Source organism: Dasypus novemcinctus, chromosome 16, assembly GCF_030445035.2.
Source record: "Dasypus novemcinctus isolate mDasNov1 chromosome 16, mDasNov1.1.hap2, whole genome shotgun sequence".
NCBI classification, from domain to species: domain Eukaryota; kingdom Metazoa; phylum Chordata; class Mammalia; order Cingulata; family Dasypodidae; genus Dasypus; species Dasypus novemcinctus.
Window position 1 is genome coordinate 80,591,902 of NC_080688.1, and position 18,516 is coordinate 80,610,417.

At 46.1% G+C, this 18,516-nt stretch overlaps 1 protein-coding gene across 1 annotated transcript; it reads left to right on the forward strand.

Moving 5' to 3' along the window:
* The first annotated feature begins 3,070 nt into the window (after positions 1 to 3,070).
* On the forward strand, positions 3,071 to 17,497 carry SERPINB8 (serpin family B member 8). The gene is made up of 7 exons (XM_058277862.2): positions 3,071 to 3,272; positions 8,595 to 8,772; positions 10,012 to 10,149; positions 11,779 to 11,896; positions 13,552 to 13,694; positions 14,779 to 14,931; positions 16,975 to 17,497. The coding sequence occupies exons 2-7, from the start codon at positions 8,605 to 8,607 to the stop codon at positions 17,377 to 17,379; spliced, it is 1,125 nt and encodes a 374-aa protein (XP_058133845.1). The 5' UTR covers positions 3,071 to 3,272; positions 8,595 to 8,604; the 3' UTR covers positions 17,380 to 17,497.
* The last annotated feature ends 1,019 nt before the right edge of the window (positions 17,498 to 18,516 follow it).

The window sequence follows — 18,516 nt, forward strand, 5'->3', positions numbered from 1 at the left end:
CTTCTCAAATTGATATACAGATTCAATGCAATCCCATTAATAATTCCACCAGAATTTAAAAAATAAATGGAAAACATGATTATCAAAATTATTTGGAAGGTAAGGGGTCCTGAATGGCCAGAAACATATTAAAAAGGAAAAGTGAAGTTGGAGGATGTTCATTTCTGAACTTTAAATCATATTACATAGCTACAGTGATAAAAACAGCATGGTACTGGCATAAAAACAGACACATAGACCAATGGAACCAAATTAATGGCTCAGAAACAGACCCTCACTTCTATGGTCAAGTGATTTTTGACTAGTCTGTCCAACGCACTCAGCTTGGGCAGAACAGTTCATTCAACAAATGGTACTGAGAGAACCTGATAGCCATAGCCAAAAGAAGGGAAGAGAACCCCTGTCTCACACACCTTATACAAAAATTAACTCAAAATGGATAAAAAACCTAAATATAAAAGCAAGAACCATAAAGCTTCTAGAAGAAAGTGTAGGAAAATATCTTCAAGATTATTGAGTAGTGGATTCTTGAAGGAAATAAGTGGAGGACTGAGATGTACTATTGATGTTTAATGTATGTAGTAGTTTTAATTAGCTTTACTGTAAAAGTGTGGAAATGTATAGTTGATGGCAACACATTATAGTGAGTAAGAGCTGGTTTATAAATGAAAATGTGGCTGAAAATGATAGGCTAGGGATGTAAATGCCAACTGACAGAAAGTTAGAGAATAATCTAGGGACTGAATAGTACAGTAGACACAGAGGAGGATGAGAATTGTGGTTGATGGTACAGATGCAAGAGTGTCCTTGGTGAGCTAGAGCAGATGTACATCACTATTGCAGGGTGCAATGTGGAGAAGCATGGGAAAAATAAACCTGAGTTACCTATGGATTGTGGTTAATAGTGAAAATGTAATATTCATGCATCTATGCCAAAGATGTACTATGCTGGGAATGGGGGAGTATGGAAAAAGTGTGCCAAATGTGTGCTATGGGACTGGTAATAATCTGATATTATCTCAGAATCTGTAACAAATGTTCCACCTTAGTGTGGTGTGTTGATAGAGAGGTGTTGTTTGGGAATTCTGCACGTGTGTATGATTGTTTTGTGAGTTTACAACTTCTGTCATAAAAATGTATTTAAAAAATAATAATAGGAAGGATTGGAGGAAAATACACCAAATGTAACATATGGACTGTAGTTAGTAGTAAGATTTTGATGGGCGGTGGACTTGGCCCAGTGATTAGGGCATCCATCTACCACATGGGAGGTCCGCGGTTCAAACCCGGGGCTTCCTTGACCCGTGTGGAGCTGGCCCATGCACAGTGCTGATGTGTGCAAGGAGTGCCTGCCATGCAGGGGTGTCCCCCACGTAGGGGAGCCCCACGTGCAAGGAGTGCACCCTGGAAGGAGAGCTGCCCAGAGCAAAAGAAAGTGCAGCCTGCCCAGGAATGGCGCCGCACACACAGAGAGCTGACACAACAAGATGACGCAACAAAAAGAAACACAGATTCCTGTGCCGCTGACAACAACAGAAGCGGACAAAGAAGATGCAGCAAATAGACACAGAGAACAGACAACCCCAGTGGGGGAAGGGAGAGAAATAAATAAATAAATAAATAAATCTTAAAAAAAAAGATTTTGACAATATTCTTTCATAATTTGTAGCAAATGTCTAAAAACAGTGCAAGGTATTTGTGGTGGGTTGAGGTATGGGCCTCCTGTATGATATTATGCATGCTTGCTTTGTAAGTTCACAACTTTTGCTATACATTTATTGTTTATATATGTTTATGTATAAATGATATAAAAATAATAAAGGGTGGGTTGGTGGAGAAATACTTTGGTTAGTAGTAATATTTTGAGGATGCTCTTTAATCATTAACTAAACATGTTTCACAACAATGCAAGGTATTGGTAGTAGGGTGAGGTATGAGAGCGCTGTATGATGTATGTTTGCTTTGTAGGTTCACAACTATTACTATACCTTTATTGCTTATGTGTGTTTACATATGAGTGATACACTTCAATAAATAAAAAAAAACCACAATTATAATATATATATATTGTAATATATGTAATTGATTGGGAGCAGATGTGTCTCAAGCTGTTGAGTGCCTGCTTCCAGCATGGGAGGTCCTGGGTTTGACTCCTGGTGAATCCTAGAAAAACAAACAACAAGCAAAACAAATGAAAAAAACAGCTCCGGGGAGCCGATGTAGATCAGTGGTTGAGAGCTGGCTTCCCACATAGGAGGTCCTGGGCTCATTCCCCAGAACCTAAAAAAAAATTATATATATAATAGACTGCCTTTTCTGGGAAAGGTGCCTCTTATTCATGAATGAGATATTTATTACTTTTTTAAAGTGTGGCATGATCATTTTCATATAACACACTTCAAAAACTTAGAAATGTAATTTTCCAAACTTTATAAAAATTTTCCAGAAAGAGAAGGTTTGGCTGGCTTCAAACTGTTAAGATATAAAAGTATTAGTTCAAACAATTAGTTTGCAAGGAAACTGATTTTCATGAGGATAAATAGATTTTTACTAGCTGGATTTCGACCAGAACCTTTGCATAATTAGTCCATGTATTGAAAATCACCATGTCAAGGGTTGGTGTGCACAAGCTGTGACATCTTTCTTCTGTTTAAATCAACCCATCTTCCTGAAAACTTTTCCTTGAAGTTCAGAAATAAACTACTTAAAACCAGATCTTCAAATGACTTTATTCTGAGGTGTTAAACCAAGATTTAACAAAACACATCATCACATTCCTCTCATTAATTTTCAAAATAATTTTTTTTGTGGGGGCAAAAATATGTTTTTCCAATAAGGTTTATCTTTCCCATCCTTTAAGATGTCTGTTTATGTGTTTATTAGTATTTAGCACATTAGTACATTTAAATGAACATAGCTAGACAGGGAATGGGTGCTCACATTTTGTACTTTTGGGTCCGACCCAGTTTGGAAACCACTGGTTTTAAGGAACCGCATTTGAACCCAGGATCGCAAGCCAACACCCAACTGGGTGAAGCCTCGCACGCCCCCGGCTCCAGCTTCCTCCACCAGGCCGCCCGCGGGGCCTCGGGCCAGGGCAGCAGCCGCAGCCGGCCGAGCGCCGCCTCCTCCCGCGATCCACGAGCCCCGGCCGGGCCTCTGCTCTGAGTCATTCGCCGGAAGCTCTGGCCCAGATCCGCGCGGCGGGAAGCCTGCAGCCGGCGGCAGCAGTGGCGGCGGCGACGGCAGGGTCGCAGGTGGCAGGGTCGCAGGTAGCCGGGTGCCAGCCCCGGGAGCGCGGACCGGGCGGGGAGAAGACGAGAGAGGCAGGCCCGAGGCCAAAGGAGGGCAAAGGAGGGCGAGGAACCGGTGGACGGCGGGGTGCCCACCCCGGAGCTGAGCGGCGGGCCCGCGGGGGTCGCCCTGGCGCGGGTCTCGGCGAAGGCCGGGGGCCGAGAGCCCGCGGCGCAGTAGAGGGGCGCGCGGCGCGGGCAGTGGGGGAGTGGCTGGGACGCACGCCGGGGACTTCGGTGCAGAAACTGGGAGGGCGAGTGCTGGGGAGCCGCAAGGGGCCCCGGAAAGACCTGGGCGCAGGTTGCTGCCTGCCTGGAACTGCTCTGGGGCCTTGGGCGGGCCCAGGAATGGCCATCGTCCCCGCCAGGTGGCTTTTTGGCCATACCCTTTCCTCCCAGCCTCCAGCCTCCCCTTCTCGCACTTTCTAACCTCTTTCAACTTTTTTTCTTCATCGGATGCTTCCCCTAAACTTGTAAAGAATACTTCCTCCCCTGGCCCCCCTCACATGGCAGGCACTGGGGTTCCTGGCATCCATGCCCCCCTTCCCGACACCCCCGGCCCTCTGCGCTCTGCTCCCAGGGCTGTGCTAAGGCTGGTCCAGCCCAAACCGCCTCACCCGGGCGGCTCTCCAGGCCTCCAGACCCAGACTCCCTGCAGCCCGGGTGGACAAGGCTCTCGCCCTGCCCTTCGGGCAGGACAGACCCCGCTTAATGGTCCCGCACATCTCCCTCCAGCTGCTGGGTCGCAGTCTCATTTTGAATTCCTGTTACTACTTCGAATACTGGAAATGCACCACAATGAGGTGGATTCCTTCTGTGCCTCCACTCCGTGTTGGGAGTAATTTCTCCCCTTCACCTGGTGTCGCTGGGAGTTGTATGCAGATGGCCCCGATCTCGATCTCTTAGAACTAGTCACCTGCCATCACCAGTGTTCACAACCTCCCTTGCCAGTCTTGGGTTACAGGAATGCAGTCGTGCTCCTCCTCTAAACTTCCTGTGGTTCATGGTCCACCCTTAGTAGAGATTTAACCAGGAGCCTCCGGGTGCCTTCCCCCTGCTCCCCGAACCCGGTGTGGTCTCCACCCGCCGGGCAGTTCAGCCTCCTCCTTCTCCGATGCAGATGCAGATATCTCCTGTGCTTACAGCAGCCCCTGGGCTATTGCACTCGTCTTCCTAGGCTTCCCCCTCCTCACATGCCTCCTCCCTCCTCCTTCCATGACTGTGAGTCACACTACTTTTCCAAAGCTTCAAAGCACTTATATCAAACATTTGGAATCAATAGTTTGATTGGCTTTCCAGATGGTAAGATCAAGTTCAGTCTCCTAATGGCACAAGGTGTTCTGAACTAGTAGCTAGTGCCTCCTGGCCTCTCTGGGCACCGTGTTCCTCACAGGAAGCCTTGCAGAGCCGCTCCCCTGGCCCGCCACAAACCCCGCCCTTTCCTGTGCATCTGTGTACCCACCCTCCTTCAGCCTGGAACTCCCCTGCCCCTTCTGTCACCTGAGAGAACTCCTGCCGCCCTTTCAGACCCCCCCCTCCCTTCTCTGGAAAGCCTTCCCAGGCAGCCCTAGTTTGTTCTGCTTACCAAAGCGCTTCTGTTATGGCTTGAATTGTGTCCCCCCAAAAGACATGTGCAAGTCCAAATATCTAGTTGCCTCGAAATATGACCGTGTTTGGAAGCAGGATCACTGGAAGAGTGGCCTTTACTCCAGTTTGACTGACGTCTTTATAAAGAAGGGGAGAATTGGACTTGCATGGACAGAGCAGAGGGGCTTGGGAGAAGGCCAAGTGATGAGGGAAGCAGGAATGGAAGCTCAAGGATTGCCTGCAGCCCACCAGAGCTGTTTCAGGCATCCATCCTCCGGCATTTCTGTCTTTTAAGCCATCCGGCGTGCGATGCTTAGTTTCGGCAGCCCTAGCTAAGGAAGAGGACACCCTCAGCACTTCATAAATAGTCCTATTACAGAGGTCCTGGCGGACTGACCATGTGCTTACGTGTGCGCATCTCCCGCTAGGATGTGAGTGCCAGGTCAGAAGGTAGGGCATTTGGTTTTCATTTTCTTCCCCCAAAGCATAGAACAAAAGTTCTAAATAAATGCTCCTTGAAATTCACTATTGGTTGTGTACATGGGAAGGGGAAAATGAAGTCAGGATATCAGAAGCATACAGGGCCCTCAGGGGAGAATGCCATGTACTTCGTAGCTTCTAGAAGGCTGGTTTTGAGGTGGACTCAGCCACTCTTTCTCTGAGACCTCAGGACCATGATTTAATTGTCCCCAGGTTGTTTGTTCACCTGAAAAAGGAAAACTAGTTTATGGCCAATTAATTTTTAAAGACTCGAAATAAAGGCTTTCTACATTGCTGTGTTTATGACCCTGCTAAAGTGTGGCACAGGCACCCACAGGTTTTATTTGTATTATTTTGAAATTGATTCCTTGATGGGTTTATTGGGGAAGCTCCATTTGGTTTAAAGTTCTATCCCTCTCATATACAAATGGGATGGGAGCTCCAGGAAGAACTGGGGGAAGTGAGTCATTCCTGTACTTGTTCCAGCCCCTGCCCGAGCATGAGTGTGAGCTGGGCACACCCTGCAGGCCCTTCTGTGGGTGTGTGTGTGTCACTGCTGCCGGGAAGATGCTGATGGGAAGTTCTAGGCTACTGGCCAGCAAAGGGAATAGAGGTGAGCTAAAGAGGCAAAGGAAGAGGAAAAGGGGGAAAACCAAAGTAGGTGCTGGCAAGGAATTCAAAGCAGCTAAAATGTGGAGTGGAGATGGCTGTGATAGGCCCGCTCATGCTTTGGCCTGGTTCACCCTGAGTCCAAAGCTCTCACGCTCATGTGGGATCAAACCCGTAATTATTTATGTCTCTGTCTTCTCCAGTTTACCTCCTTCTCTCCCTCATTGCATCTCTTTGGTTGGTGCCTCCTTCTGGTGCTATGAAGTTTGAATATACCTTGCTGCCTCCCAGGTCTTTATTTTCCAAAATGTCCTCAAGTGCTGGAGATATCGTGGGTGGCTGGGGGTGGCCTGGAGGCAGGTTGTACAGTGCGTGGTGCTTGCCCATTGCAGGCACACCAGCCACCGATACCTGCTGCCGTGGAGGTACCAGCTTTGCAGCGCAAGGTTCTGGAAAGGTTTTATAATCTGAGCACAACTGAGGAACGTTAGCCTTTTGTTCTATGACAAATGACCTCTTATATGTACAGTACCGTTGCGCAATTTATTGCACGATTATATTGTCTTGGTTGATGTTTCAGCACATTGTTTCAAAGAATTTGTGCTGGTTCTGTATTGAGAGTGTGGCCTTAATGTTGTTGTTATTGTTGTTATCTTTTAACTGGAGACACTTTCTTAAAAAAATATCTTAGGCAGAAGCTTATAACGAAATGATTTAACCGTGGGGATGCTCTGGTTGAAATAGTTACCCTGTGACCCCCATCCTACGCACAGCTCTGCTGCCCTCTCCCTGAGCCCCTGAGAGCCCCTGAAGCCCCTCCGAAGGCCCTAATGGAATACAGTTTCAAAACTGCTGTCATGGGCACTTTGTCCCCTAAGAAAAGGGATGAAGAAAGATGATATGATGGTCCTCTCTCTAGATGGAGTTTCCAGCAATTTTCATTTTGTTTCTTTTCTAACTTTCCAGAGTGGAACATATTTTTCTTATGTGACTTTAAAATGTTTTGAACTAAAACTATATGTGCATATGGGGAAAAAAAAGGATCATGTAATAAAAAAAACTGGTTTGTAGGATCATGGGACTATGGGTGATTTATCCTTTTATTTTCCAAAATGTCCTCCATGGTTACAGCAAAGAGACTCAGTGACAGATGAGTTGATGAGCTTTAATATTTTATTGAAATACATTGCAGGTTTTCATAAGATTTAATATCAATAAACAATGAATGCTGGACTTACATAATAATTTGCTGAAAGCATAACAGTTAGTGAGCAGTAATAACATTTGATTAAAGCTTCTTTCTGGGAACATCTTCTTCTGCTCTTTTCAGGGTACATAAGGACCAAACCGGGGAGCATGCTCCCTGGAGCTCCCTGGAAACTCCGTGGCTGGATTCCCAATCCATGGCTCTCATTCAAGGGGCCCCATGACTGGGGACGTGGGCTTCCCACTTGACCTCATGCCCACGGGCTCTCTGGGCAGCACCCCAGGCCAGTTTCAGCAGCTCTAGGGGAGGAACAGAGTATCTCTTTGGAGTCCTCCTGCTTCAAAATCAATTTTAAGTCTTCCAAGTAGTCCACATTTTAGATCAGACTGTCTGAAACAAACCCTGCACATTTGGTGAAATCTGTCCAGCTGTTTCCACATGATGTGGTGGCAGAAATGTAGTTTTTGTTTTTTTACAGAGAATTATATGCTTATTTGCAGGACATTTGTTATAAATTCTGTTAGCAACACTAAACAGAGAGAACAAGCCACACTACTAAGCACAATGGTTAAAAATTCAGGCTCTGGAATCAAACTGCAGGTTCCAACGCTGACTTCAGCAGTGACAGCAGATGTCACCATGAACAAGCTGCTTCACCTTCCTCAGCCTCCTCATCTCTGGGTTAAGGGGGTGATGATGGTCTGGCCACCCTGTGTTTCCGTGAGGGCTGCAAGAGACGATACTTGTAAAGCTGTTAGAGCATTGCCTGGCCAAGAGAAGTGTTGACACCAGTACACAAAGGAAGGGCGGAAGCAGGCCAGGGCGGGTGTCTGAGCCCCTGCAGCGCGCTGGTGCTGCAGAGGGCGCTGGTCAGTCACAAAGATCTGTGAATAAGCCAGTGTATTAGTTCCTTATTGCTGCTGTAACAAATGACTCCCCATTTAGTACCGGAAAACATCACAGATGTATTAACTTATCGTTTTGGAGTTCCGAGGTCTGAAATGGGCTGCAGACTGTGCCCCTTGTAGAGGCCCTAGGGGGAGGAGAACCGAGTTCCCTTGTGGTCCCAGCTTCCAGAGGCTGCCCACACTTTTTGGCTCGTGGCCCCACCTCACTCCAGCCTCCATTCCCCTTGTCATTTCTCCCGCAACTGACACTGACCCTTCTCCCTCCCCCTCAAAAGGACCCGTGGGATTATACTGAGGCCACCTGGATAATCCAGGGATCTCCCTCCATCTCGAGCTCCTTAAACCAATTACACCCGGAAAGTCCCTTTTCCCATGGAAGATAACATACTCACCGGTTTCGGGCATCTGGGTGTGGACACCTTTGGGGGCCCTTATTTTGCCCACTACGATGGGAATCTGCTCATGGGGCGCTTGTAGTCGATGTGCTTGTGTGTTGTGCTTTTGATCCAGACTTTCCCTGATGGATAATCTCCACGAAGCAAATGGCACTTTTGCCATCAACTTATTTAAGATGCTGGGTAAAGAAGGCAACTCGCGAAACGTGTTTTTCTCTCCCCTGAGCATCTTCTCTGCCATGGCCATGGTCTCCGAAGGGGCAAGAGGAAACACAGCTGCCCAGATGTCTGAGGTGCGTGTGCCTGTCGCAGAGCAAGGGCAGTGGCTTGTTGGTTTTGGTCTTGGTTGTGAGGGGGTATGTGGTGACTGAGCCAGGGCTGGCATGGTAAGAAATGTGGACAGGAGGACAGGAAATCTCCCCAAAGTGCTTATACGGGAAATCACAGAACCATGCCCTTTTCTCTAGATGAAAGTATCGATGTATTATCTTGGCAAAATTGCATCTATAATATGTCAGGTAGAACTATAATTCTGTTCCACAAGATCTTCCATTTTGTTACATTTTAAACTTTTGTTAAAATTCCATTTCAAATTTCAGTGAAGCTTTGTGAGTGAACTTTTAGTGAAATGGATTATTTTTAGTGTATAATTATGCATAAGTGAGAGAAAAAAGAATATAGCATATATGGGTTATTGACTTATTTTGAAGGAATATAAAATCAGATTGATCTAAAATGGGCTGTGTGGAATTATTTACAAGTGAGGTAGTGGACAGTATTTTAGGAAAGTATCTTTTCACCTTCCCATCTTAGGTTTCCTTGACAGTCTCAAGAAGGCATCCCAGAAAACTGCCAAGTGCACATTTTGCTCATAATATATTCAGGGTGTCTGGATATTCTCCTAAAGCACGTCTGTCCCTGGACACCAGATGGAGATGCCCTTGCAGTTGTTTCTTTCAGCTGCCGGGGATGGGGGGAAGATAAAGAGCAGCCTTTTTGTTCATTCGGACTTGACATTTAAATCCTAGTCTGGTCTGCGGAACTTCTGTAAAACTGCTGATGAAACACTTGCATTTCTCTATCTGTTCTTTCCTGTATCCCCTGGGGGCTTGTTGGGTTGATCCCCAGTGCCTGTATTTTGGATCTGTGCCCCTCCTGCGTTATCACACACAGCCTTCCTGATGGATGAGTCTGCTAGATCAGTGGTTTCCATCCAGGGGCGATTTGCTCCACAGGAGCAAGTTGGCCAAATCCAGAAACATTTTCACAACCGAGGGGCGATCCTGACACCTAGTGGGTGGATGCGGAGGATGTGGTGAGACACCTTTACAATGCATCAGAGTCACAACGAAGAATTATCTGCCCCCAATATCGATAGTGCTAAGGTTGAGAAACCCCATGCTAGACAATTAAACCAAACTCCTTTTAAGAGAGGAAACACATATTTTCAGTAGAGAAATTTGTTTGAAGATAGCTGTTGGGGACGTAAAAGGGCAACGTTAAAAGTCAGTGTCATTGTTTACTCTTGACAGGTACTCTTTTTAAAAGAAGTGGGAGATATTCACCAAAGTTTCCAGTCACTTCTCACTGAAATTAACAAATCTGGCACCGAGTACTTTCTTAGAACTGCCAACAGACTCTTTGGAGAAAAGACGTGCGACTTCCTTTCTGTAAGTATATTCAAACACTGATGAAAAAGAAATTGAAAACAGAATAGAAACAGTGGAACAGTAGAGAATAAAGTATAACTCCTGCCTTAAATATGTGCTTAAAATTATACTTCTAATTGTGACTTTGAGTTTTAAGACTGCCTCTGAATTATGCCTTTCTAAAATTATTTCTCACTGACACAACAAGATGGCACAACAATAAGAAACACAGATTCCCGGTGCCGCTGATAAGGATTGAAGCGGTCACAGAAGAACACACAGCGAATGGACACAGAGAGCAGACAACTGGGGGTGGGGGATCAGGGGAGAAAAAAAAATATTTCTCATCCCTCTCTCCCTGATGTCAATCTCAAGACGCCGGTCATCTCTCCCCCAGCATGCTTCTCCCCTGGGCCTCCTGGCCTGAGTGCCAGTATCGTCCAGGTGTTTTCAAGGCAGGGGCTCGGCCCCCTGGGGCCCCTCCCCAGTCTCGCCTCTGTTGATCTGCGGCTTCTGCAGAGCCAGCCTCGTAAGGCTCTTAAATCTGGCCCCTCTCCTGAATCCCACTGCCTCTGTCGGAGTCTGAGCCTCACCGCATCGTTTCACTGGTATTTTAATTGCTTCCTCTCTAGTCTCTCCGTGTCCAGCCTGGTCTTCCCCTTTGTCTCATAAATCCACATTCTTTATGGGATTGTCTTTCTAGAGTAACACTGATCAAGGAACTGCCCTTAGCATGTGATTCCAAATTTCCTTAGTCCAGTAAAACCCTACCCTGATGCCATAGGGGAAGTTAAACGATACCACATAGTATGCAGGGTGATGTGCTCGTGAGGTCGTGAAAGCACAGGGGCAAGCCCGGCCTTCCTGCTGGCTGGGCATCCCAAGGGTCCTTCCATGAGATTCAATCACATCCCTGTCCTGGCGGCTGTTGGGTGTGGCCCTGTGGCGCTTGCCTGCCCTGGGCATCATCATCGTGGATGATTCCAGATCCTTCTGCTGGACAGGTCTTCCAGGATAAGCACTAGTGATTCCAGGGACCACCTAGATAATTGATGTTCATTTTTAAATATCCCCCTGTTCTTTACTTACTGTAATTGAAGAATCCTTCCTCCCCAAACTTCTATCCCCCAGGACCTGCCTTGCTTAATGTTCTCCCAAGCTGCCATGATGTCCAGATCTAAAACGCTCTTTCTATTTTTGTCAACTGGGTGATCTAAATGATTTCTTGATAATCTAGCCCCAGTCTGAAGGCTCTCAATCCTTTGGCAAATATTTCAGACACTGTGGTTGGAGCTGCTGATACAACGAGTGAAAGAGAGTTGGGCTGCCTAAGGGAGGCAGAGGGTCAAAAGAAAGTCAACACAGAGGAAGGCTCATGCGTTCGGTGCATGGCTGCTGGGACCACGTTCTCATGACACCGCAGCCCCTCTGCGGAGACCGGGTCCCTCTCAGAAGACTGAGGCATCACATGCTCAGCTTCGTGCCCAGCATCTGCCTCCGTACCAGGCACAGCACAGGTGCACAAGCGCCTTTCGTGAATTGCGTGAATAATGCATGAGAGCAGCATGGCCTGTGCAAACGAACAACTATTTTCAAAGTTGTGGAAACCTCTGCAGAATCAGGCCTAACTAATTTTCCTGCTCACTGTAGGCCTTTAAGGGATCCTGCCAGAAGTTCTACCACGCGGAGCTGGAGGAGCTGTCCTTTGCCAAAGCTTCAGAAGAGTCCAGGAAACACATAAATGACTGGGTCACCGAAAGGACCGAGGGTGAGAGATTTTCCTTCCAGTGACCTGGAGTCAGGAGGGAAAGAGGCCGAGGCTGGTGGAGGCCTGACCTCGCAGGGTGGACGTGTGGCCTGGTGACCAGCGGCCTGCTGGGGTGCACGCCGGGCATTTGGGGTGGCAGTGCAATTCCATCATCCTGGGTTTATCGGTCCTGAAGTGGTGCTTTTACAAAAAGGCTCAAACTTAATGCTAGGATCTCAGACTCCCTTCTTTCTGGAAAGTGCTGGAACCCCCTCCCCCCCCCAAATGTTGCTTCTTTGTGGCCCTGCTTATCTTCTCTCTGGGAGCAACTTGCCATGCCTTGTGTGCAGAAGGGCATGGCATTCAGTCACGGTTTAGGTAGGGCAGCATTTCACGTGACCTCTTTGTGATAATTTGAAGAACTCACTGATTTCATGCGCAGCCCTCTCCCCCACTTTTAACATGATTGTGGGCATTTGCTTTCACAAGCTGTGACCTTTTTTTGAATTTGTCCCAGATTTTGGAGGTACAGCTTCGGTGGAGCCCACAGTGTCCTCTGTCAAGCACACTTGTTTCCCAAGAAATATTTCTGCCAGTTCTTGTCTAGAGTCCAGACTAAAAAAAGGATGTGCTCTTAAGCACCCTGAATAGTTAACAGGTGATTTAGAGATCTCCCCACAATGGGGAACTAGATTCTATCACATATTTCCTCGTGTGCCAGCCTAGCTCTCAGTATTCTGTCTGCCCCATCTTTATTGCTCACCCACTGTGCACTAGGCAGCAGCAGTGCCCACAGTTTCACTGGAGGCCAATAAAGTCATTATCATGGGAAGGGAGAAGCCTCCCACTTTTCCATATGCCATCTGTCTAGTGGCCTCTTGTTCTCCAGGCGATCCAGCAGTACTGAGTGAACCTGGGTCCCCAGAAGCTTCTCCCCACCTCATCCACCCTTTACCAGTCATCTCCCATCCACAGCTGCTCACACCCTTCCCTCCATCAGGCTGACCACCCTCATGCTATCCCAGGATGTTGGAGCTGCAGGGACCTTGGATCACCCTGCTGGCCCTCTCATTTGATGACTCAACTTGGGCCCTTCCGTTTTCTCTCCCCCAGGCACCTGTTTTAAGGAGTGTGGTTTCTCTCATTTATAGGTCTGTGTGCCTCTGGGCTTTGGAAGCTTCTCATTTAAATGAGATTCTCAACCAGGGGTGATTCCACCCTTCACTCAGGGAACCGAAGGCAGTGACTGAAGATATTTTGGGTTGTCACAGTTGGGGGAGGTGCTCCTGGTGAAGCATCTTCCATCGCACAGGACAGCCTCCACAACAAAGAATTATCTGGACTAAAATGTCACTAATGCCCAGGTCAAGAGGCCTGCTGTCAGAATCAAGGCTCTTGGGTTATATATTCTCAACTCAGCCCCTTGCCTCCTCTGTAAACTTGGCCCAAAGTCAGACCATTCTTGGAGCCTGCATTGCTGCACCTGTAAACAGAAGGCAGTGACCGTCTCCCTGGCTGCCTCGAGGTGCTTGACAGCCCAGGTCAGCTGGTGGGCGGGAAGCCGGCACTCATCCTGGCTCCCAACCAAGCTTCAGCTTTAGAGTTCAAGGGCATTTCTATAAAATCATGTTTCCTTCTCCCCAAACAGCAATAACCTCCTCTCATGTTCTTTAAAGGTAAGATTTCAGAGGTGCTGGCCGCTGGGACAGTCAGTCCCCTGACAGAGCTGGTGGTGGTGAACGCTGTCTATTTCAAAGGGAAGTGGGACGAACAATTTGACAGAAAGTGCACAAGGGGAATGCCCTTTAAAATCAAGCAGGTAGGGAAGTTCAGATATTACAACTACTTACCTGAAGTAAAAAGGTGGGGAAGATTTTGAAGGGAAAGAAATCACTTATTTCAAGCTATCTTGATTGTCTATCTATTTCTGAACACTTTTCATGTTCCTGTGTATCTCTTATTGGGGGTGGGCAGTAATAATTTTCGCATGGGTAGTACTGTTTTCCCATCCCTTCTGTCTCTGTTCATACTATTTGGTTAGGAGGACCCTTGGAACAAGAAGCAGCTAGCATTTTTGCATTATGCTATCACTACCATTATTCACTTAGACACCTTCTTGCAATGTTCCTGGCTACTATACCTATTTATTGCCTAGAATTCACCAATATACTATTCTGAACACAAGACAAGAGGTGTTATCAGATGTTAAGGCTAACTTTGAAACCACAGTTCTACATTCTTTTTTGAATGATAGTAGCTGGGGTCAATAGCTGTTACCTTGGAATTTGACCTCCATCAACCTGATAACAGCATATTGCTCAGAGTATGAAAGTGAAAAGTATATTTGTTAAAAAAGTACATTAGATGCAAGTTTTAAAGATGGCTCACCCTACACACGTTGTCAAGTTACCCTACCCACGAAAGCCAAAGTCGTGAAATCAATGATATATTTAGGCAACTTTTCAAAATAAAAATGTGACTCCTGTTGGTATATATATCTTTATAACCAGATCCTTCAGGCCAAAGACCTGAATATTAGTTAATCCTCCTCTTGACTTGGAGAAATAATTTTTAATTATAAGGTCCGTGGGAGTGCTTCTCTATGCATCTTCACAAAAGAGAAAAAACACATGACCTCTTACCCCAAATGTGGAGAGCTTCATGACTCTGCATGTTCACCCACCTATTCCCTCTCACCTGGCAATATTTGATTTTTTGGAACAAAAACATTTTGTACTCAATACTAAGATGGACTAATGAAGATTGTATATCTGTCAGCCCAAACGCACAGGAATGAGAATGGTCTTATCTATACTTTATGGGCTCTTCGAGTCAGATGCATCTTATTTTTACTAAACTGTTTATTTTCCAGTAATCTGATTTTAATTTCATATTTGTATTAGGAGAAAAAGACAGTGCAGATGATGTTTAAGGAAGCTGAATTTAACCTGGGGTATGTGGACGAGGTGAACACCCAGGTCCTGGAGCTGCCCTATGCCAGCAGGGAGCTGAGCATGGTGATTCTCCTTCCCGACGACAACACTGATCTCACTGTGGTAAGTCTTGGGCAAGTACTCAGTGCTGGTGGCTTCCTGCTTGAGCTCATTTCTGTAATCCATCTACCTGACAGCATTTGAGGAGTTTCCAATTTAGGGTCAATATAATTAAGGACGGATGAACACCACTCCTGCTTTTTGTTGACCAAGTGTACACATTTCTGTTGGGTACATGTCCAGAAGTAGAATTGCTGGCAAGGACAAATTTTGAGGAAGGTAAGAAGAGAACTTGTCTTTGGAACTCCCAAGTTATGAGGACATTATTCTTTATTCTAAGGGAGGGGCTAGTTGACAGCCCTATCATTGAAGAAAAGTCCCGGAAGAAGGGTCGGGGTTGAGCCAGGCAGTATTTCTCAAACATTTATGTGCACTTGAATCTCCCAGAGATCTAGTTAAAAGGTATGTTTTAACTGAGAAGGTCTGCATTTCTGACAAGTTCCCAGGTGGTGCAGATGCTGTTGGTCCATTGTATTAGACAGGGTTCTTAGGGAACAGAATCAACAGGAGATATCAGTAAATAATATGAGGTGTTATAAAATTCTCTTGTATGACCATGGAGATGCACAAGTCCAGATTCTGCAGGCAGGCTATAAACTAGGGGCTTGGATGAAGGTCTTATGAAGATCCTTGATGAGCTGCCAGGAGACGTTGGCTGTCCAAAGCTGGGAAATTGTATCTGAATGCTGAAATCACTTCTCCGGTTAAGATATTCATCTGATTGGATAAAACATCACTCATTGCTGATGACAGTCTCTCTGGCTGATCGTAGATATAATCAGCCATTTATGCAGTAAACTCACAGATGACAAAGTCCATAAATGTCCTTGTATTACAATTAGTTCAGTGCTTGCTTGACCAAACAACTGGGCATGATTACTTGGCCGAGTTGACACATTAGCCTAACCATCACATTCGTGGACCACACTTTGAGTGGCTAGGGTCTAAAGTAGAGGTGAGCAATTTATGTAAGACAGGAGAAGAGAGGTCTCTTCCCATGACAGTAAAGGAAAAGAGTTCAGGTTGGGAGAAAGGAAACTTGTCAGGTGGGAGGTGGAGGATCAGTTGTGTGCTGGAAAACTGGTTCTGTGCGGGAGGCAGAGCCCTGATTTATAACGTTTGCTGATTCCTGAGGTGTAAACACCTCTGCTGACTTTAGCCTACCAAATGTTTGCCCACAACTCTCCCTATCTGATGAGAGCTAGCTCCTGCTGCACAGGCTGCTGAGAGTGGGGCCTGCCTGGTTTCCCTCGTTTCTCTTATGTAACCAGAAGGCTCTTGCTGTACCTCAAGAGCTGTCATGGCTACTTAAGAAGATAATTAGCAGAGGCCAGGAATAGAGCTAATGTCAAAACAGCATCACTGGAGAGGAGCATGGGCCAGGGTTCCAGTTGGGAAAGAAGGAGGAGGATGCAAGTGGATGCTCTGCCCCCTCCTTCCTTTCCTTCTTCCTGCAGATAAATAGAAGGAATGATGATCTTGGAGCATTTGAAGCTAACTCCAGCTAGGCAGTTAGCTTGGTGTGTGAGAGCAAACAGGCATGCCAGAATCAACAGCCCTGTTGCAACCTCTACTTCTGCTCTCTCACCCCCAAGAAGCCACATCACCCTTCCTGATCAGAAGATACTTGATTTTCCCTTCTCCCGGCAGTCAGACTCCTGAGCTGTGTTCTTTGTCTCGCCTTTGTCAAACCATCTCTCTGATGCACTGTAGTGTGCACTGTAAAAATATAAATTTGGTCAACTGGCTATGAGAATTTTCTAAACCAAAGAACATTCCCAATGAGCTAGGTACAGATAGTGCTGTTTTGAAATCTCTGCTTACCTCAGGTATTTTCTAGCTGTTTCAGTCTTGTATCCATAAAGCAGGGAAAAGACAAAAATTCGTGAAAAATCTTGGTGTGTTTATTAAGAAGAAAAACATGTGTAGATTGTCTTGGTCCAGAATTCACCGTCTAGTTGCCTGTGTGTGCAGGGTAATAAGTGTGTGTGTGGGCTTGTGCATGTTGCCATCTATATTTTATGACTGATGATTTTTTTATTCCAGCTGGAAAAAGAACTCACCTATGAGAAGTTCAGAGCCTGGATAAATCCCGAAAAGATGACTAAGAGCAAAGTTCAAGTGTTCATTCCCAAGTTAAAGCTGGAAGAGAATTATGACTTGGAGTCTATTTTTCAAAGTTTAGGAATGACTGATGCTTTTGACAAAGCCAAAGCTGACTTTTCTGGAATGTCAACTAAGAAAAATGTGCCTGTGTCCAAGGTTGCACACAAGTGCTTTGTAGAGGTCAACGAGGAAGGCACTGAGGCAGCTGCTGCCACCACGGTGGTCAGAAATTCCCGAAGTTGCAGAGTAGGTCCAATATTTCGTGCAGATCACCCTTTCCTTTTTTTCATCCTGCACAACTCAACCAAAAGCATTTTGTTCTTAGGCAGGTTCTTTTCTCCCTAAAGAGGTGCAACTGTTTACATGACTCCTTTCCCTTCTGTCTCCACCACTTTGATTTAAATTCTCTGTGATCAAATTGGTGCCATGATTCCAATACCAAAATAAAGTCAGTGTACCTGGATGGTTTGTGACTGTCTTTTCTGAATATTCCCAGTCACTGGGAATAATGGGGGCTTCAAATGTGCAAAGTTTGAGCCCAAGAAGGCAAATGTTTGTTTTGGAGTGTTTGAGGTGCCTCGCGTTGGCTCTGCCCTCACATTCATACCACAGGATGGCCAACTCCCCTCAATGGCTGCCACCATTACTTGTGGGTATCCTTGGAAACATCTCAAGAACTCATGAGCCAGCCCTCCATGTGCTCTTCTACCCAGAGATGATGCTCTGCAGGGCTGCCCACCACTCCTGTCAGGCCACCAAGAAGTTCCAGGGCACAGGTAACCTCATTCCCAAAACCAGAGATCTTGAGATGGAGACACTACAGCCACCCAGAGACTCCAAAACAGTTGAGATAAGTGTCTGTCTCTCCCTCAGTATCCACAGACCACCTTGTGTGTCTCAAATATCACAGAGTTTCTCATGAAAAGAACTCCTATAGATCCTGTTTCCATAAGAGAAAACTTCAGGTGCAAGTCCAGAAGCTCAGCAAGGAGCTTTAGGACTTGGCTGGGAGGCAAATCTCTGGTACAAATGCCATGTAGTGCTCTCCATTCCCTTTCTCTCTGAAACACACACAAAACCAAAAAGATTGTTCACACCAAGCAACTCCTGGGAGCCTTAAGCCTGCAAATGAATCATGTATGCTCAGATGTGGCTCACACCTTGCTTAAGAAAGGACCTCATACATTAGTATTTTCTTCTGATTGCAGAGAACCCAGGGCACCAGGGCTATGCTGCTTGTGATATAAGACAACTGACCCAACCTCTTAGCTGCCCTTTCCCCTTTAAAGCTCCTATGAAGTAGGTTCAAAGTCCCAGTTAGATTCCAAGAATAATGGAAAGTCTATTTATTGGACAAGCCATCCCCACAAAGGCCTGAATGAGAGTGAACGGAAACCCCTATATCCAAAAAATTAGTCTAGATTTTGTCCTTGATTATCTGTCACATTCATTTTTGCATGTTCACTCTCTCTCTCTTTCCAG

Coding starts and splice junctions, on each gene's coding strand:
- SERPINB8 (XM_058277862.2), top strand. CDS start 8,605: ATGGATAATCTCCACGAAGCAAATGGCACTTTTGCCATCAACTTATTT. Junction 10,150..11,778: donor AGACGTGCGACTTCCTTTCT/GTAAGTATATTC, acceptor TGCTCACTGTAG/GCCTTTAAGGGATCCTGCCA. Junction 11,897..13,551: donor GGTCACCGAAAGGACCGAGG/GTGAGAGATTTT, acceptor TGTTCTTTAAAG/GTAAGATTTCAGAGGTGCTG.